The 21,660-nt window shown below is 40.8% G+C and overlaps 1 protein-coding gene across 1 annotated transcript; it reads left to right on the top strand.

The window, feature by feature from the left end:
* Positions 1-287: 287 nt before the first annotated feature.
* On the top strand, positions 288-20,699 carry sema4ba (sema domain, immunoglobulin domain (Ig), transmembrane domain (TM) and short cytoplasmic domain, (semaphorin) 4Ba). Its single transcript, XM_070907666.1, is given in 15 exon segments — positions 288-346; positions 348-466; positions 11,477-11,637; positions 11,836-11,898; positions 12,615-12,713; positions 13,309-13,420; positions 13,645-13,761; positions 14,087-14,244; positions 17,056-17,237; positions 17,979-18,129; positions 18,477-18,687; positions 18,802-18,917; positions 19,332-19,489; positions 19,626-19,717; positions 19,897-20,699. Coding segments are annotated over 15 exon segments (2,571 nt in total). The 3' UTR covers positions 20,670-20,699.
* Positions 20,700-21,660: the final 961 nt, after the last annotated feature.

The raw sequence follows: 21,660 nt of genomic DNA, 5'->3' as shown, positions 1-21,660 counted from the left end.
TCAATAAAGAACCCCACAAGCTTGCTTATACAAAGCACTGATTTGAATGTTTTTCCCTTCGAATGTTTTTCCAGATCTCAGCTGAGACCCTGCTCTGTCGTGTGCGCATGGAGGCTGATCGGTGGAGGCTTCCTGTCTTGTTCTGAGGTCACAGATCGTCATTCCAAACCAGCATCATCTTCCTCTGCAGGCCCAAAGGAGTGCACAGAAGGTGCATTCAAGGAGTCCGGAGCTACAGGAAGAGAGAGGGAGAGAAAATAAACACGGCTTGAGAAAAGACGCTCTTCATGAATTCCCCAAAAACCTGAAAGGCAAATACTGCAAGTTGGCTGGCGGTCCTGAGGAGGCATGTGGACAAAGAGTATGGCTTGGCTCTGTCTCCCAGCCTACACTCTCCTCTTTGTTGGTTGCTTTCATACAGCCGTCACGGAAAACGATGTCACTCCACGCCTCACCTTCTCCTACAGTAAGTTTTATCAACTTCCTGACTGTAGAATTACCAGACATTGCAGTAACATGCTACTACTATATTGGAGTATTTAGTCCCTGCATAATCTGGGAACTTGTATATCACAGATTTTCGACAGAAACAGCAGCTGCTTTCTGTTGAATTATTTACTATTTAAAAGTTCTTGATTCTAACAAAGTATGCCTACATTTTATCCTCTCACATTCTGCATACAGGCCTGATTATGTAATTCCCAGTGGTGTCCTTGTTCATTAACTCTGTCCATTGAAAAAAAATCAATACACTCCATATGTGTCCTTTTGTAAGAGCTAAAAGGATTTGGATGGGTGAAATAGTGTTTGTCTTCACCATAATGATTTAAAATCCATGTAAGTCTGCACTGTGAATGGCAGCTCCACCCGGGTGGCTCTGTCGAGTACCTACGGGTCAGACATAATTACAAAATGAACAGGCCTATTGTGCTGCGACTTACTGAGGGCAGTCTGACATAGTCTCTCAAGCACTGAAGAGTCATTGCTTTTACATAATCTGTATTTTGTTTGCTTGCAGAATGTCAAACCATCCAGCCAGCTTAGCAACATAACAAATATGCTTGTCGTATTTCACCCTTAAAATATGTTGGGGATATTGTTAAATTAGCCTCTTGTGCTGGTTTTCTGTGCAGCATGATTTGTGATGCTCTCTTCATAGATAGTGCCATGGCCACTAGTGCCAAGTAGTGATTTTATCATCACTTATGTAATTATTCAAATTATCTACGAGTGCACTTGTTGGATGACAAGCTGGATTTAAACATGTATTGGGCCTTAGTGTCTTCATGGAAAATTAAACAAAATGATGGATTATGAGATCAATGCAGGCTTTCAATGATTGAACTGCCGTTAGTGACTCACGTTCAGGCATCATTAGAGGGGGAAGATTGTGTTGATAGCACTCTACTTAGTAATCTATTATAGACATAGATAAAAATTCCAGTATGTTTCCAGCCAGTTTTGAGCCAGGCAAGCTTTCAAATAGGTCAGCCATCTTGCCTGTCTGAGCCTGTACCTTCCCTCATGTAGGGCCTCTATACCAACAGGTAATCTCTCTCACCTGCCAGCCTCAACAAAGCCCACAGCTCGGCCCTGGCGGAGCGTTTCACAACAACACACGCAATCAATCACTCACTGAAAAGATGCTTCACGTTCACACTTCTCCCTGCTTTGATGGAAAGATTTGCTTTCAGGGTGTGCAGCCAATGTTAAACACCTCCATAAAACATGCAAAACCCACATGTCAGAATCATATAAGATTAGATTGTGCATATGTGCTATGGATTCAGTATAGCTGAGGCTATTTTGCGTCTAGTAATATTATTGGAGCTAACCAGACTTATCCTCAGTCATCACCTTGTTTTATAGTAGCATTTATGTTGTTGTAACCTTATTAACTAACCACATTGATGAGCTCTGACCTTTCAATGAGGGGTCATGCAGGAAATGAGACAGCTTTAACAACAGAGGTAGTTACGATCCACCATAAGACTTAACAAGAGTAATTTTATCAGGTCCTCCTGACCTATTGTGACATGGTTAAGGGCTCATAATGACTTTAAATGTACTAGCTATGCAGTAAGTGAGACCAAGGATGTCTAAAAAGACTGAAGACAGATCTTAGCATGATGTTGGTGTTTAAAAGACCAGTTTTAGATTATGATTTAAGGCAAAAAACAAGCTTCATCCTGCTGATGAGGGTTAGCGGGGCCTGGTGATAGAAGTTGTCTTGCTGTGGTAATGTCGGTTCTGCTACACTGACATTTTCCAGCCTCCCGCAGAAGGGCTTTGTCACATTGTGTTTACAGTATCAAAGCAGAATGCAGAGCTGCGGGCCTCAGGGACCTGAACTTTATAAAGCAGAAACCGCCTGGTCTCGTCATGGTTTCTGGTCTCTCTCTGTCCTATCTGGATGCCAGTTAGCTTGACAGTTTGCATGCCTGATGCCTTAACCTCAGTAGTGTAGGCGGGCCAGAGCTGCTTGGCTGCTTCTCATCCGGTAACATTTTCGTAGACCGACTTCCCCTCCTCTTCTCCCCTGCCCTCTCGGTCCCATGGTCCCTGCCTCGGCCTTAATGAAGAGGGTAATCTGCCATGAATAATGAATGGGGATTTGTATGTGTTATGGTGTGAACACTTGTCTGGTTCTCATTATGCGCCTATCAGGACGGATCATGGGTTCAGGGAGTAGAGCCTGCATCTGCTTTTCTCTCTGCTTTTGTTCCAGGCTTTAATGCAGACCATGCTGAATGGCTTAGTGTGTTGGAACACTATTTAAAGGCACACCTATAAGCCGTTTATGTTTTTTGTCTTTGCCCATTGATCTGTTCAGCCCTATGTTAGACATCATATGTGTGGACAGTCGTGCTTTACTTTTATTTAGGGGCCATGCCGGGAGTAAAGCATTTTTAATTATTCAAAAGCTGTCATGTCTACACCAGTCGAATCAACCACCCTCAAGTAATTCAAAATGACAGCAGTGTCAAGTGAGATAACAGCTTTTCAATACTGTGTTGGTGCCACATAGCTGAACAGCAGTTCTTAATGGTATCAATGCTTAAGCACACTCCACTAGATCACTTGTTAAAGACCTGTTAAAGTCCACAAGAGTGTACCAGGGCTCATCAAAATTTAACAGAGCCCAAAGTGATGTTATAACAACGGAAACAATTTTGATAATGGATTAATAGTAATAGAAATCCTTTTTCAGCCAAAAACACCCCCAAAAATCTCTGGATCCAGCTTTAAAATTTGCTGCTTTTCTGTGTTTATATATGATAATAAATTAATTATCTTTGGGTTTTAGACCATTAATCAGATAAAACAAGCAACTTGAAGGCATCTGCATTTAAAAAAAATTAAAAAAAATAAATAACTGGCTGATTGATTGATGATTAAAAGAATCTGAATTTGCAGCCTTTCTAAATTGTTATTGGCCAACAGCTAATAAAACCAAAATATTCAAATCAGTCTTTTATATATATTTCTACTTGATAGCTAGATCATACATACATTTTTGGTTGATTGACTGGCCAATTTGTCAACCAATCATTTCAGTAGTAGATTTTTATGGACTGTTATGTAGATTGCATTGAAATGAACATGAAAGCAACATTAGCTTTTGTAGCTATTATCCTGTTTTGTAGATTCAATCTGTATCAGAGTAATATTAGGTGATTTATTTGAATTTAAACATACAGCAGTAAATGCAACAGGTGGTGATTATATGACGCTGTAATATGTACACTCAGTAATGCACTGTATGTGTGACTATCCATCTTAGTGATTGTTTTAAATCCATCATGAAAAAACATATCATTGATCCTGATATTGCGGTTTATGACGCTGTCCAATCCACCAGGGAGCAAGATATAAATCCAACTCAGCAGACCCTGAAAAACTCTGTCAATGATCCGCACCTTTATCTTCAAGGTGTTGCGAGGACGCCCCAACTGTGTCTCTGCTCCTACTGTAAATACACAGCATGGAGTCAGGCTAGTCAGGTCAGAGTGCTGCTGTACAGTCAGAAACATGTCATGACCTCGTGTTCATGTCTCTTTGTTCTTGATGCTCCAGCCCTGTTCAGAAGAAGGGGTCATGGTGAGTTCCTGATGAAACAGCAGCTGGTTTACATTATTGTGGTTAATCCGGGGTTAGCTTGTGTTGCTCCCTGACCAGCAGATTGCCCTGTCAACCTTTTTCATGAGAAAAGGATCTTTCAGAGCTGAGGTGCAGGTTCTTTTACTAGCTACAGGTTTAAAAGATTTGGGGGAAAGTGTTTTGTTTAAATGTTAACAGATTCATTAGTTTCTATCCCCCCAATAAACTGCACCACCAAAGCCTGTTATTGCTCATCCCTGCTGTGTGGATACGTAATGCACATACTTTATCTCCACATTTTTTCCTTGGCATTTACAGTATTTGCAGCATTTACACAGTTCACAGTTCAAAATTGCCACCAATCTCAGCATCTGAACGGTGCAGTCAGTGAAGACAATATCCTGCTAACAAGATGCAGCCCCACAAGTTACCAGTGCAAACAGCAGGCTCACAGCTTGCCTAATGAATCTCCCGATGAACTGACCCTCTTGGCCTGTTGTCTTAATGCATTCCAGATGCTTCAGTCTCTGTCCTTCAGCTTCCCAGGTCTACTCTCCCACACAATTACCCATTTCAGCTCTTAATAGCTTGTTTAAAATGACTTGGGATAATTTTGTTAGCGCTCCACTGTGGCCTGTTTTATGTCTTGATGTCACCAGACAATGTAACAGTAGTGGGTGTCCTGGCGTTGCTCTGACACTGACCCAGTGGGACTCCTGTTGGCACTGCGGCTTCCTGTCGTTGCTTTACTCTCCGCAGAGGGTCCTACTCACTTCTTCTCAAAGCAATTGGATTTACGAGGGCTCATCTGTTTTATCCCTAGCAAAGTCCTTGAAGAACTACAGTAGGCAGATGAAGACAAAGACATTTGTCCCGGGTGTCTCTTTGCTCTACCTGTGTAGATTCTTCATTACCAAAAAACAGAACACCTGATCATTAATCTTGTTTGGTGAGACATGGTTTTCATTGAACAGTAATGTATGTTTTTTATGTTTTACTTTTTAATTCACTGATGTTTGCAATGCCATACAACCATCTTTTATCGTCATCTTTTCCAATGTTTTTGCGGTATCATAACACTTTTTATTTTACAATTTTTTTTATCATTTTGACACATGTTGGTGGACTGGGACAATGATAAAATATAATTGTTTATATATACAATAATGTATATATTTTCAATGATTTCAAAACAGTTATGATGAAGATATAGAAAATATTTTTTTCCAATATAATATATTAATATAAATATATCAATCTGTATGCAGCACTGCTGGTGTGATATTATGATTAAAGTTGGATTAATTACCTAGTGTCAACCTGCATCAGTTTATGTTCTTGCTTGCCAGCATTCTTCTTATAGTCCTTGAGAATGTAGGTCATGTTTATGGTCAGAAGACTAGAAATGGGTCATGTGTCCCTTAAAGATGACCCATCATGAGTCTATTGCTTACTCTTGATCTCAATAAAGAGAAGCGGCCATCTACTGGTGAACTATGACCGGCACTAATCTTCATTAGTGTCGGTCTAGATGTAGTTTGAAGTACAAACTACTTCAAATTACATCATCTTGGCACTAAAGTCGAGCTGTTCCTTATCTTTAATGACAATAGTCAGTCTCCCTTGTTTGCAAAGACTAGTTTACTAAGTTTACTAATGAACAGATTTTGATCCAGTCGTATGGAGAGTTTGTTGCAGAGTAATTTGCCACTCATATACAGTATATTTGTTTGCAACAGTGTTTTCTTGTAGTAGTGTCTTACGAAAAGTAAACAAGAACTGTTGCTTTAAATGAGGTATGCAATCGTTGGATCATACAGCTGTAAGAGCTGATAAAGGCGGCACCCTCATAAGGGAGGGCTCTGATTGAATCAGCCTGTTACAGTTGCCCTACAAAAGAAGGCACTTAGATCTCTGTCACCAAGGACAAATTACTCTACAGTTCCCCTCTAGAGGGGATGTTCCGCACTTTTAATTATCCTTCTACTTTTTTTGGGACACAGACCCATCAGGAAATCAGCGGCAAAAATGTAGAAGGATTCCTTTAAGCCCAATATAATTAATTTCCCCTTTAAATAGATTAGCAAGCTAGTCTAGGCGAGTATTTCAATCTATTTAGCAGTGTAATTTGCAGAAATTACTTTTAATTACATAATAATGGCAATGATCTCATATTGCTTACAGCTGCTCTTTGTGCACTTCTATAAAGGGTCATGGAAATGCTCTGAGCCAGACAAAGCTGCTCTCTCTGGATCAGAGGTCTGGTAACAGGGATACAGTGAGGTGTTAAGTCCTCCAGCTCTGCCTGCTTGCTCCATCTTTGTTTTCATTTTGCACAGAGAGTCATATACCTGCTTGACCTGTGACCTGTGTTTCCATCACCAGTCAGGCAGAGACCGCAAAGTGGAGAGAGGTTTTAGTTTTGTTTCTTGTCTGTAGCTGTCTTAAATTACATTTTGGGAAAAATGGGAAAATGAACCATTGGTTTATTGACTTTAAAAGATGAGTTCATCCAAAATACAAAAAACACAACCATGATTTTTAGATATCCACCTCTGAAAGTTGTATCCCCTCCCAAATACAATGGAGGTGAATTAAATTGTTGTTTGTGGTGTTCAAAGAATTGAAAAACTACAACTGAAAAACTTTCCAGAAGCAATGTCCCAGACACTCTGGACAATTTACAGATCTCAGTTTTCATAGGGACTTTTTGTGTGGATTGTGCAATGTAAAGGGCCATTGTTCCTGGAAAGTCGGGCTCCTGTTGAGTTTTTCAATTGTAAGTTATAAATGCTGTGAGCACCAAAAAAATAAAAGATGGGTGATGAATTAAATGAAAAAAACAAGTGTCTTAGTAAGATGTTGGGCCTTTGCATAGATTATAGATAGAGATAGAAGTCTATGGAGCTCTACTAGAGAGATTAATATCTTTCTTCCAAAGGAGATTCCCTCATTTTGGTATTTTGATGAACGTGGTGGAGAGTCTTAAAACCAAATCTGCCATCCTGTAAGTTTTCAATTGGTTTGAGATCAGGGGACTGTGAAGGCCATGACATAGCTTTCACATCATTTTCATTCTCATCAAACCATTCAGTGATACCTTTTAGTCCTGTAGTTAAAGCATCTCACCCAACTCTGAATCCCTCTCTGTCTTCAATAATCACTTGAAGACCTACCCTTCTTCTTATTCATGTTTTTGCTTTAATTGTCACCTGTCTTTGAGTAACATTTAAAGGGTCAGTTCACCGAAATTACGCAAGGGTTACTTGTGTTGAAAATAATTCAAGTAGAAGTTCATAGTCTTTTGACATTAAACAAAGTTACATACACCGAACATATATTCTGTATGGTCGCTGTGAAAAGGCTCATGTGACATAAATACAGCCTAAAAATAAGAAAGATGAAGACGAGAGGTCTAACAAAGTGAACTACGGTGTAATGTTACCGTACATTGTACCTTCTCAGTAGTGACATGATGGTCACTTGGCTGCCCTCTCTGACACCCTCTCTCTGTGGCTGCAGCAGATACAAGCTGCTCTTCCACTCTTAAGTGCTTCCTCTGAACCGTCCTGTCCTCTTCTCAACGTACACCACAACATTGCTGGGGCTGCATTGTCATGAAATGGCCCCTCAACCTCAAGACGGTTGAACAACTAAAGAGGGGATTCTTGAAGAGACTGTGGTGTATGCGGAGGAGAAGGTAGGACAAGTTCAAGTAGGGTACACTCATTAGCTTGTGTTGTTTCAGCATTAACAGTCTGCACGGCGTTCGACCTCTAGCAGTTATTCTGTCTGGGTTTTGTGGTCTCAGGACTAGGTAGTTGCTTATGACTGCCACTCACATCCACATACATGATAACTCGTAACGCTGCAACTATTATTTTTCCTCATTAACTAATCTCTATGATTAATAATTTATTCTATATTCTGTCAGAAAATAGTGAAAAATGCCCATCACATCACCATTTGATTGAGTTGAAGGTAATGTCGTCCATTCCTACAGTCCAAAACCCCAAACTATTTAATTCATGATAGTACAAACAGAGAACAGCAGCAAATCCTCACATTTGAGAAGCTGGAACGGTGAATGTTTGGCATATTCACTTTATAACTGACTTAAGCGATTATTTGATTATCAAAATGTTTGGCTATTAACTTTTAATCAACTGATCATTTCAACACTACTACCCGTAAAATCCTCAGAATTTATTATAATGTTCTTCAGGACAAATTCATACAGCTGCTGTAACCCTGGTTCTCTGATAGCATGAGGGACGTATTTCTTACCTTTTCTTTTTGTTATCTCTCCACATCTCTTATTGGTGTGTGCTGTATTAATGCCATCAAGACCTCAAATCACAGTAAAGACCTGTAAAAGTAAATGTCAAAGTTGAAGAAGTCAGTTAGCGTTATTCACTTTTACTTTTAGCTGTTTTGGTCTCTCTTTTTACAGTTTAGTTACTTTTTAAATTCCAGGCTGTGAAATCAAAACAATGAGCTGAAAGACGCTAAAAAGCTTATACCTAGTAGTTGTTTATATGAAACATTAATTAGAGCAGCTTTAAACATTGTGCTGCAATTTTTCATTTTAAGACTAACCAGTCGATTCTTTAAGCATACCTTTTATTAATAGAGAACATAATGTTAAAATATACCATTATTACCTACCCCTCAGAGGAATAAGGCATCGTAAACCAATAGGTCATACAGAAAGATGATTGTATTCCTGAAATTGTAAATGGAAAGCTTTGTGTGGTTGCAAACCCTCCAGGATCTTGTTAATGATACTCAATTAGGGGGCCTATTGTTTTTCTTCGTCAGCTGTGGTCTTTGAGTATGACAGTGGTGATCTGACTCCAGAGAATAATTGTGTAGATATCCTCCTCTGTGAAAATCCCTCAAAGCTTTTGTTTTGGTTCAGGCTTTGGCCTTTCTCTCCCTCCCTCTCTCTCACTCTGTAAATCACAGTTAAACTTGCCCAAGGCTCTGTGGGGAGGAAAAAAGTAGGGGGAACCGTACCGGCACGGAGCAGCACTCCATTTATCCTGTAATGATAGTGAAAAGGATAGAGCGAACGGCCCCAATGGGTCCATGTACAGTACGTAGAGCAAAGCCTCTTGTGGTTTTACGGACAGATTTAACTACAATATGGGTCTCTGTTGCCGCGGCGATGGACTGCTATTAACATGTTTTTTTCCCGAGAGAGAGGAAGTCTCTCAACCTCCTGTACCTACCCACGGAGGTGAGGTTATACCAGGTCACACGTACTACAGGGTAGATACCACATAGTGTGCTTATTAGCAGTGCAACTTAATGACACCTTGCTCTATCTGGCCTGGATTAGTTTTATGCCGGGAAGTGCCATAATTGTAATTATTACCACCAGCATCTGTGGTTTTAATCCAGTATGAATCTGCCATGTGTGGGATTCTTATAAGTCTCGGAAGTGAAAACACAGTGCAGATTGCCTCATGAGGTCCATTGCCGATAGTAAAACTGCCCTTGTCTTAATATAATAATCCATTATGTTTTTGTTGACTTGCGGATTGAAAGTATGACTGTGACTTTTTTTTCTGAGGGTTTGTACAGAAAATATTAGGGGGAAGATGGAAAAGAGAGAGGGTATTTATTTTTTGTTTTTGCTGAAAGGAAGGTGGTCTCACTGTTTTTGGGGAGAGCCAGGGATGGGATTTTCTCTTTTGTTTTCTGGCCCAAGATTTATATTAAATTTCTTCATGGATCTAAGTGATTAAACATTATCTCTACCAGCAGTCATTTCCCACATTCACAAAAGGGAAATAAGTTAAATGTGTCATATAAAGCTCTGCATGACTACCAGTTCACTCGTTATGGTGGCAGTAATACAAGTGATGAAGTATTTATTATTTTGTGATGTTTGCCATAGATTTGGCAATTTCTCATTCAATTTATAATGTCCGATTGGTGGCTATGTGAAAAGTATTGTTCCTTTAAGATGTTATGGTTTAAATTGGGGTACTCTCTTGGTTATTAATGATGAAATGAGTTGAACCAATTCAGCACTGTTTTTGAGATATTCGTAAATCAAAAGGAGGGTCCAAAGAAAATAGTATTAACTTCTATTACTATTATTACTCTGGGGACGGCCTTGCTGTTTTAAAAAATGAAACAGATAACACAGAGAACAACATTCTTCTACAAACATAAAATCACATCATTGAGAAAAACAATATTAGAGGACCTCCCTCAATAAAATCAATGGACTGCTTTGGTCTATTATTTTTCCCTCATTTGTCACATTACAGGGGCAAAGGTCCTGTATCAGAGCTACAGTCACTTCGAGTTTCCATCAGCTCCCTGCTTCTGTTTATGCTGGCATGCAATTAAGGCAAGTTGTTCAAGCTGCGCCAGCAGTGAAAGCCTCCAGGCTGCTGCAAATCTGAGATACACATGGACCTTTAAAGCAGTGATTAGGAGAGCTGATGATTTAACCTGGCTTCAGTTGGGAGGTGTTAATGTGGTTGGAGCAAATCATTCGCTTACTGCAGGAGAAGCATGAGGAATTTTCTTCCCGTTCTTTCCTTCTTTGTCTCTCTCTGACGAGGAGCTGGCAGGATTTAGAAGTTGCACACACACACACACACACACAGAGAAACACAGACACGTTGATTTCTTTTTTTCTGGTGTATCAAATACTGCATGAGGCCCAGATCCTTAGATGTAGATCTCCTGTAGTAGATATATTTGCCCTACAAAGTCAAAGTCCAATAACAGTGTGAGTAGTGAAGCAGACTGAAATGACCTGAGGCGTTTATATCTTACAAATGTATGTTTCTGGAGCATCCTGGTGGCCTAGAGGTCTAAGATGCTGACCGTGTTGTTGCAACATCCCCAATTTGAGTCCGACTGGGACCTTTTGTTGCATGTCATCCACGTCTCTCTCCTCGTTTCCTGTCAGCTCTCTACTGTGTAGCTGTCTAATAAAGGCGCAAATGCTGGGAAAAATGTGCTTAAAAATGCATTGCTTCTGCATAGGTAGGTGATATGTCATTCTTCGTCAACATTAAAACACACAAAACGTTTCCGCGCTGTGTAGTTGTCATGAGAAACAAGACAAGTCAGTGAGGCTCGCCAGGAGTGACGCATTGTGCTAGTGTGTCTAATTAAGACAGAAAATCTACAGTATATCTGGTGTACATGAATTTTTATGACCATCTTCAAAATGTTTTAATTTGCATGTTCAAGTGCCTTTTTGCATTTTCTGTCTTCAAAAGCCTATAATGGCTTTCATCAGTTTTAATGTACTGTGTGATATCTCTTCATATTCAAAGTGGTCAGATTAATGAATCATGAATTACATCCCCTGTCTCCTCTGTCTGTGTCTCTTTCTGTCTAGATGCGAAGGAGAGGACAACCAGAAGTTTCTCAGTGGGTGGAGTCTTCAACTATACCTCTCTTCTCCTCAGTAAAGAAGACAACATGCTATACGTTGGTGCTCGGGAGATTCTCTTCGCTCTCAACCTCACTGATATCAGTGCAGTCAAGCTACAAAGAAATGTAAGAGCCGAGCGTCTGAACACTGCAGTATCATGTACAGTATACTGTATCAATATGAATGCAGTTCTAATAGGATCCCAGAGGTACAATAAGAATATGGTTGTTAATATGATACAATCCCAAAAGTCCAATGAGAATATAACCCACCTCACTGTATTAGACCTGCAGTATGATTCTGACAGTGTTTCTCCCCTGCAGCTCACGTGGAAAACTCCAGAGAGGAAGAGAGACGAGTGCAGTTTCAAAGGCAAAGACCTGCAGGCAAGTGAACTGTTTGTGTAAAAGCTCAAGTAGTTAATCTCAGATGGCTTAAAACTGTGTTTACATGACTGCAGGTTTGCCTCATTGGTCAAGTTGACCATTGTTGCGTGGCACTTTGGAAGCGGACCCAGGGCAGAACCCTGGAAATTTCCTGTCAAGTTGTAACTTTCCATTCAAACAATGGATTTTTCCCTTCCTTTCCCTTCCTTCAACTTTTCCTCTATTTCAGTACTTTCATTTGTCAGCTTACTCCACGACTACTTTCATATGTAAACATACAGACGTAGACCCTTGTGAATTCATGATTAGTTATTCGTTGGAAAGAATCAGTGTTTTTTTTTAATGTTAAAAAACGATCTCAGAATTTCCGGATGAAAAAACAACATGGCACAAAAGTGGAAATTGGATTTTAATAATACAATTTGCAGTACAAACACTCTAGTTTGACAGTTTGTAAAACACTGCTGGACTATGGTAAAGTCTGCAGATCATTTGTGTTTTCTTTACATTTTTATCTTTACTTTCTAATACGCCTCTGTAACCTACTGTGTCTTGAAACTTTTGGATGGTGGAATTAAAAAAAGATGTGCTCTCTTTGAAAAAATCTTTATTGTTTGATGAAAATTGGTAAAAATCTTTGTATTTATCTTAGAACCTATATCCTTTTACAGTATGTTAGCTGTAAATAAATTAATTTCGACCATTTTCTAACACAGACGGATTGCTTCAACTACATCAAGATTTTACTACATTTGAACAGCACTCACCTGTACGTGTGTGGAACGTACGCCTTCAGCCCCACCTGCGCTTACATAGTAAGTGTTGATATGTCGTGTCTGTTGCAGTGATCTGCTGTCTGCAGATCCACTCTACCTGTGCATGTCTTGTTTTGTGAGGGTCTAAAACGCAGTGTTTTTTTTTTTTTTTTTTTTTTTTTTTTTTTTTTTTTTAGATAAATTGATTACCCCTGATGCAGGACTTTATATGTGGTGTTCATTAATTAGATTCTAGAGGAAGAGCATCTAAAATCGGATGCATGCTGCTTCCTGTGTCTCAGCTCACTTAGCAGTCTGGCTGGGGCCCATGCCCATCTAGATACAATAAACTGTATGTGCATTATTTTATTATCTCCTGTGCCGAAGGGAAATGGATCAAAATATTTAATGCATGTAATCAGATTATATAAGAATCGACCCAGTTTGCAATCCTTTTCTACAAATCTTTTAAAGCCTTTTAGAACAATCCATAACAAACATACAGGGTTGACTTGCTTCAACTTTGCCCAAAGACTGACTGACCACCTTTTCACTTTGGGACAGACAGACAGCGGCCACTGTCAGAGCAGGTTACAGCTCTACTTTTCAACTCAGCATGTGACATTTGATGTGTGTGTGTGTGTGTTTTCTCCAGAACACTGCAGACTTCTCCCTTGTCAAGAGTGATACTGGTGAGATTGTCACAGAGGATGGACGAAGCCGCTGCCCGTTCAACCCCGAGTACAAGTCCACCGCCATCATGGCAGGTAGGTCCCAGAATGTCTGTCAGCTGTTGATAAAATCAAGCTTTGTTTAAATGTTTTGATTTATAGAGGCCACTGTGGGAATCTGTAAAGTAACTAGATACAGGTGGTTGATATGGAGACAAATTGGTGTATAACCTCTGGATTTCATTACTGTGTATGACGCAGAAGCCCATTCCCTCGTGGTGAACGCTGTGATTATGCTGGTCTTCTTCATTGCGTTGCAGATGGAGAGCTGTATGCCGGTACAGTCAGTAATTTCCAAGGAAATGAACCCATCATTTACAAGAGTCTAAGCCAAGGAACTGCTCTAAAAACAGAAAACTCACTCAACTGGCTTCAAGGTACAGTGCTTTGGCTGGAAGGCAGTGCTTTTCAAAATATGTTCATCTAATACAAATTATATATATTTAATTTAATATCACATCTTTATATGAGATTATATGTAAACTGTTTGTGCTAGATATGCTGTATGAGGAGTCAAGGATTTGACACCATTAGAGATTATGTAGATGAAAAGTGTTTACCTGCAATCTGTCAGAGTCCCTGTTGTAGCTGAATTTTCCATTTCGTGTGCTGATGTCAGAGGGAATAGGGACGTCTGTCCTTGGATGCCTGAGTTTCATATACTGTAGGTTGACAGTACTGTTCACGTTGTTTTTCTTTCAGACCCGGCTTTTGTTGGCTCTGCCTACATACAGGAGAGCCTGCCCAAGGGCAACCTAGTGGGTGATGACGATAAGATTTACTTCTTCTTCAGTGAAGCAGGGAAGGAGTTTGATTTCTTTGACAACACCATTGTGTCGCGCATTGCTCGCGTGTGTAAGGTGAGTGATGCTTGAAGGCAGATAGTCCATCTAAAGGGGCCTTTTTTCCCCTTGAGCAACATCTCCTGACACCCCCTCCCCTCACTGTAGGAATCTATCAGTTTGTTTGTGTGTTTGTGCATTTCATGTGTATGTGTGTGTGTGTGTTTGGTTGTTTGTGTTCACCATATGGTCATACAGACAAATATATGTAGCCTTCTGAAAGCCTCTAACATCTTAAATATGATGAGTACAGCTCTCAGTCTTTCTGGGCAGTGACGCAGGATCTCTTGTTACAGAAAAACATTCCTCTTGAATGTTTCCCTCTGTTTGATTCTTTTTCTCCAGATCCTCTCCTCCCTCAATTCTTATCATGTTTCCCCAAATATTTGTGTTCGGACAGGACTCAGAAGCCAACTCAAAATGGCTTAAGATTACAATAGCACAAGATCCATGCACAGAAATGGATTATCACCTGCTGAAATACTTAAACCCAGGGTTTTTAAACTAAAATGCAGACCTCACACAGTATATGTTAATATTTTTCAGGGTCTTCTCAGTTCTGCCAACCTCATAACATCACAAACCAGTTCTCCAGATCAGACTGCTGCTTGTCTCTGCGAAAACAATTTTGTCACAGTCCAAGGAGAATGAAAAATACTAGCTTGACAGTTTGACGTTCACGTCAGAGAGAATGTGTCAAGTTAGAGCTGTCGTTTGAGGATGGCGAAGACATCTTATCCTGTGACACCATCTAAAATGTTTTTTTTATTTTAGTATGTATTTTTTTCATTATTGTTGATTTTAGGAATCTGCATAGATAGCCAGTTTATTCTTTTTTTATTTTCAGGCCTTGGCCATCTCCAGGTGTGTGTCGGACAGTCATCCTGCTGTCACGTAAAGGCAAGACACCACCCACAGTGTGTGCGTCAGATATAAACCCTAAGGTGGTACCGTAGAAAACCCAGCTGTGAATCACAGGCCTGTTTCAGTCACACACTGCCCACAGGGTTATATTTTCTTCATCTTCTCCACTCGACACATGCAATTAAAAAAAAAAATTCCAGTTAACAGATATATAAATATTGACGCATATAGCATGTTTACGATGGGTTCTCTCACATATGGTTAAAATATGTGCTGAATATAAAGTGTCCTGGTACAGATTACCCATAAGGAAATGAGTAATTATGTGTCACTATGGGAGTGAGCGTCCCAAACAAATGTAATACAAAAAGGATTTAAAAAAGCTTAAAAATTAGGTAAATGAAGAAGATGGTGTCAGTTCCTAATACCGTATAGTCATCAAATAAATTGTTACTTTAAATTCAATCCCTTGTTTGACTTATTATGTTGGCCGCAGTCCCCCTCTTTGTTGTTCATTCAGGTGTTTAGTACACAGGTTCCACTTCATCGAGGCTAACTATGGAATGATAAACAATGTTCTGCTTGAAACAAACAAAACTAAGCATGTTCTCTTTGCAGGATTGTTCAGTTTCCCAGAAAGAAGCCATTACTGGCTGCCATGCTCATGGCTCTCTGAACAGCCTTTTGAACAAGGGATGCTTTTACAAGGGATTAATGAACGGGATGCATTTGCTTCAATTATTCAGAAGTCAGTTTAAGCACAGAGTGGCATTAAATTATAAAACTAGGTTCAGCCAGCAGGACTGGAGACTATACTGTATGTTGCTCATTATCTGCCTGGGTTACTACAATAAGTAATTGCTTCGGAAGCTCAGTGTTGGTCATGTGCCATTTCCCCTCACATCCAGCGCTGCCATTTCCTCTGATTAATGTAATGCTAAAGTGGATTCAATTGAAGCTTCATGTTAAAGGGATTCATGTAGTTTAGATAATTTAGCATTTCTCTTTAGTCCCTTCATCTTGTTAGATCTATGCCGGTGAGAAATTTGGAATAATTGTTGCCATGAACTGAATGTAAACACACAGTGTAGTCGGTGAAGCAGATCAGGACACCTCCCTTTAAATCCCAGGTCTTTTTGCAGAACTAAAACAGGCTCTTGGTTCGTGTTGGTGAAACATTTGTAGTCACCTTCCTGAGGCCTGTAACTCCCTGTAGGAATATAGTCTGTTTTACAGTCATTCATCACATCCTGTAAATCACTTTCACGTTGAGGTTTAAACATGTAGTTGCTGTCCAATTTGCACAAATATCCTATTGTACAATCTGTGTAGACAAATTAGTCTGCTTGTCAAGGAGGTCCCATGCCACACATCACTTTGAAGGCTAGTGCCAAAGGCGGCGGATCACAGCGGTGGTGTCACTGAAGAAGGATTGTCGGGGAGCAATGCCTCTTTTTCTCTTTCATTTAAAAGCATTTGCCCTCCTCAAAGCACCAAGTATTTTTTTTATCTAAGCCAGTTGTGATGATATATATTGTTTTCATGACCTAGAAGTCTGCTGCCTCAGGGTATATCTGTGTTACAGGCACAGTTGATTTAGCTCATTATGGTTTTACTACATGAGGTTAACGTTTTTCAATTACGTCAATTCAAACAGCTTCACCTTTGGACACAGCGGTCTCTTTCTGTTTTAGTCATCAAGAAGGTAGATAAAGATGACAGAATTCCCTAATATAATATGTACTGTATGTTATGGTATGCACGGTGTGCCATGGCAACACACCATATGGTGCGCATCATTGTTTCATGCCTTTTACAAGCCTGTCAGATCCCATCAAATCAAACTGTTTTCTTTCAGAGGCATTGTCAACAGTCACCACCTCAGACAGGTGTCATTCTTATATTATTGCACCCTCTGCTGGCCGCATGTTAAACATCTCCAAACCGACATTATTTTTCTTGCAGGGTGACATGGGAGGCGAGAGGGTCCTGCAGAAGAAATGGACGACCTTCCTGAAGGCTCAGCTCTTGTGCTCTCTGCCTGATGACGGCTTCCCCTTCAACATCATCCAAGACATGTTCGTGGTGACGCCCAGCCCCGAGGACTGGAAGAACACTGTGTTTTATGGAGTCTTCACATCTCAGTGGTGAGGACCACCTTTCACTGCTTTGATTAACACATCACCAAAATGATGTAGTGATACCTTCAGATATATTGTGCAAGTTTGACACACATGAGGAATAAAAATATTTGTCTGATCTATTTGTCTGAGGTATGCTATAAAAATGTAAACCAAAGTGCAAGTAGGGCCATAGCTGCTTTGAGGACACCAAGGTCCTCTAATATTTTTGGGAATTTTGGTGGGTTTAATGAATTAGGATCGCACTCCTTAAAGAGGAATTTACAATGTACAATTACACAATTACACACTATTTACCTTTGAAACAACATTTTGACCATGATGTAGGGAGATACAATTTACAGAAAGTATATATTATATTATAATATAAATATATATATATAACAGTTAAATTATTAAATAAAATGTGACATTTGGTGATATTTTTTTGCCATTCTTCTGGGGAAATCTGGACTAATTTAAATTAAGATTTCATTAAATTGATGGGGAGCGACCATGTACTGTACAAAAACATTCACCTTAAACAAGAGAAGAGAGCTCATTACTTGCCATCTACATTCCCTGGGCAGTTAAACATAGTACACTACAGTATTTCTAAAATCAGTGAGTCTCTGTACAGAGTTGTTTAGGCTTTCAGAATAAAACATCCCCTCTATAAAAGGTCACAGACGGCTTTCTTAAAGTTTATACAAGATCAGAATGAATGATCAATCAGTATTGTTGAAATGCTTGTTTATGTCTTCTAAGGTATAAAGGAGCTTCAGGAAGCTCTGCAGTGTGTTCCTTCACTATGGACCAGGTGGAAAAGGCGTTCAATGGGCGATACCGGGAGGTCAACCGAGAGACTCAACAGTGGTACACATACAACCATGCGGTCCCAGAGCCTCGGCCGGGAGTGGTGAGTATCTGCCTGCTGCCCTCTGCTGGAGAACCTCTAGACACATACATGTCAGCACCCAGCAGCTCATCATGTCGGCTGTATGAACGAGTTTCATGCGTTCCTGTCTGCTCACCGGTTACATCCTCGATTTTGACTGCTGATATCTGTCGAGCTGGCGTCACTCCCCGCCCCCTCCTCCTAAACATGATTCTTATCAAACTACAGTCAATTTCATTTCCTGGCAGGCTTGTCACAATCACTGAAAAATCTAAGCAAAAGAAACATTGAGGTGCTGTAGCTGCAGTCGGTGTCATAATCCAATGAGAGTGAATGTATGTAAATGACTCAGTGTGTTGCCTCCACAGTGTATCACAAACGCTGCCAGGGAACAGGGCATCTCCTCCTCGCTGCACATGCCAGACAAGGTGCTGAATTTTGTCAAAGACCACTTTCTGATGGACAGCGGGATCCGCAGCCAGCCTCTCTTGCTGAAACGTAATGTTCGCTACACGCAGATCGCTGTCCATCGAGTCCAGGCAGCAAAAAAGGTGTATAATGTGCTCTTCATTGGAACAGGTAAAGGACTCCACACCCACAATCACACACAAACAAACTCCTCAACCTCTGTGTTCTCCTGTATTTCTCAACATTCATAAAACATCTAATTTCAAGTTATATTGTGTCTTCTAGATGATGGGAGACTTCATAAAGCCATTAATGTCAACAATAAGATGCACATCATTGAGGAGATGGTGCTCTTCCGTGATTCCAAACCGGTGCAACACATTGAGCTGGACGCTGAAAAGGTATGGTGGAGTGCTGAGAGAGAAAACAAGCCCGGCTTGTTTTACAGGGCTTTCTCATGGTGTGAACTAATAACAAGCTCAATAAATGCATTTATTGGCAGTTTAGAGACACCATGAGCCATGAAGAGTCACAGCCTAAAGCAGACCTCATGTGCAATGAGCTAATAACATTCAACATCTGGGGTTTTAACAGCTGGAATTGTGACACTTCCTGAATCCTGGCTTGTCTTTGATACTCTGCTTAGATTTATACGTTCGGGCAAACAAATTCCTTTTAAACTGGTGTTGAAAAAAGCAAAGTGTGCTGTATTTGGTTCAGGGTCAGTCAAGGAAGATTCTGGATCAAATTAGTAACCCAGTAACTATGTGGGGCACTTTCTTCCTGTCCCCTGCTTTATCGTCTCTCCTCCACAGGGTCAGCTTTATGTTTCCTCTTTCTCTGAACTGGTGGAGGTCCCAGTAGCTAACTGCACTAATTATCAGAGCTGCGGGGAGTGCATCCTCTCCAGGGATCCTTACTGTGCCTGGAACGGGAGGCAGTGTGTGGATGTCAGACAGGCTCCAGCAAGCAAGTATGCATCCCTCTGCCCGATAACATACAAACAGTTTTGCAGTTAAAGCTTTTAGACAAACATTTCTAAAATATGTAAATATAAGAGGGTTAAGAGCCTGCATGTGAACATTTCTGATTAGATACATGTGTTTCAGTGCCTGGCAGCAGGATGTAGATGAAGCAGACACATCAGCTATTTGCAACAAGACGGTGCCAAGCCCGCGGTTTGCAAAACCTCCACCTACACGTAAGTGAACTCCTCTTCTCTAGACTGTCATAGATTTACAGAGCAGCACTCTGCGCTGGATTTGTCCATGCTTTGCCTTTCAATGTGTTCATTGTGTGAATTCTGCACTAGATAAAGCGGTGAAAGCTTATTTCATGCAATATCTGACTTGATCCGTGCCTCTGCTTTGCTTTGCACAGGAATGTCTTCATGCCAGGTGATCATTATCCCAGCCAACACGTTCAAGGTACTGCCTTGCAAGCTGCGCTCTAATTTGGCTGAAAGGAGGTGGGAGTTCAGTGAGAGCGCAGGTCACTTCCATTACCCCAGTCCAGAGGGGGGGCTAGTAGTGGTAGCTCAGGCTGACAGGCAGGAAACCTACGAGTGCTGGTCAGTGGAGGAAGGCTTCAGACAGCTGCTGGCAAACTACTGTGTGAAGGGCGAGGCCAAGCAGGAGAGCACCACCCTGACAGGCCGTTCACGTACGCCTCAGATCTCCCAGGAGGAGTTCATCATCCTGCCGGGAGAGGCCCGCTCACCGCAGATCAACACTAAGACCTACTGGAACGAGCTGATAGTGGTGTGTGCCCTCCTGGCGTTTTCCCTGGTGATCTTCTCTTTATTCGTGGTCTACAGGAACCGCAACCACATGAAATCCATGCTCAAGGAGGGAGAGTGCCCCAACATGCAGCAGAAGAAGCCCAGAATAGTGGGGAAGCCGGCTGAGAACTTGCCGCTAAACGGCAACACAATCACAGCGTCGGTGTCAGATCACAAGGGCTACCAGACCCTTAACGACAACTACATCTGCAGCACTCCACCGCACGAGTGCTCGTCACCCGACAACAGCAAGAGCTTCTCAGAGTCGGAGAAGAGGCCTCTGAACTTGAGAGAGAGCCATGTAGAGATTTCTCCCACATGCCCACGGCCACGAGTCAGACTGGGCTCTGAGATTAAAGACTCTATAGTGTGAGGCCGGCTTCATGTTATGTGGAGTGACTAATTTTAAACTGAGAGGAAAGAGTGCACTTGCTGAGAAAGACAAAACCCTACAAGAGGGAAAACTGAGGAACAGCAGACTCTTCATGGAGAGACATTTCATTACACAGATTTTGCACTTTGTCTTTTTTTTTCCTGTCCCTGTGGTCAATGAACATTTCATTTAATTTTCCTCTCACTCCCCTTTATTCAAGTGCATTCGAAGCACGCTGAAGAAGTTCCGGTTTGCCTTCAGACTTTTGACGCTTTCACGTACGGCTCACAGGAATGTAACAAGCGTAGAGGTGGAGTCAACCATGATTCAGTGATTGAATTTCATAGCATTGCTGCTCAGTCCGTCCATTAAATCAGCTGGCGATGCTTTGAAAGGCCGAGTGATATTCAAACATGTTCCCACTAACAGCTGAGACAGTGTTTGCTGTTTTATCTTCATTCTGTCATCTGGTTAAGAGCCTACCCTTCGCTGAGGCTATGCACTATGTACTGTTCTGTAGCAAAGTAAATACTCACACCAGAATATACACTAACAATCCAGTGGCAGGCAAAAAAGAAAAAAAGTCCTGTCATAGATTTTGTTTTTAGATATCCAGTGTGCATTCACATAAGTATACTATATACTATATATAACACAGCAACAGAGAAATATTTCAGAGAAGGAGAGTTGATCAGAAAGAGACTATTATGTATAAAGAAAACACAAACAAGGAGTCACCTCAGTGGAAATTAATCTCTTACCACCTTAATCACTACACACCAAAAATCTGAATATTATATAGTCATAAATGAAGACACATTATGCTTGTTTTTAAGTAAGTGGGTATTATTAGTCGATACGAATATTCCTCTGTGGAAGCCTGACTTTCTGTCACCTAATGTGATAAAGGGAAAAAAATCTCATTCCAGGTATTATCATGCTGTTCTTCACAAGATAGGCAGTCTATGCAAAGCAAACAATGTGAAGTGGG

Source organism: Enoplosus armatus, chromosome 6, assembly GCF_043641665.1.
Source record: "Enoplosus armatus isolate fEnoArm2 chromosome 6, fEnoArm2.hap1, whole genome shotgun sequence".
NCBI classification, from domain to species: Eukaryota; Metazoa; Chordata; class Actinopteri; order Centrarchiformes; family Enoplosidae; genus Enoplosus; species Enoplosus armatus.
Note: the sequence above shows the minus strand (reverse complement) of the source record. Positions and strands in the feature narration are given on the sequence as shown.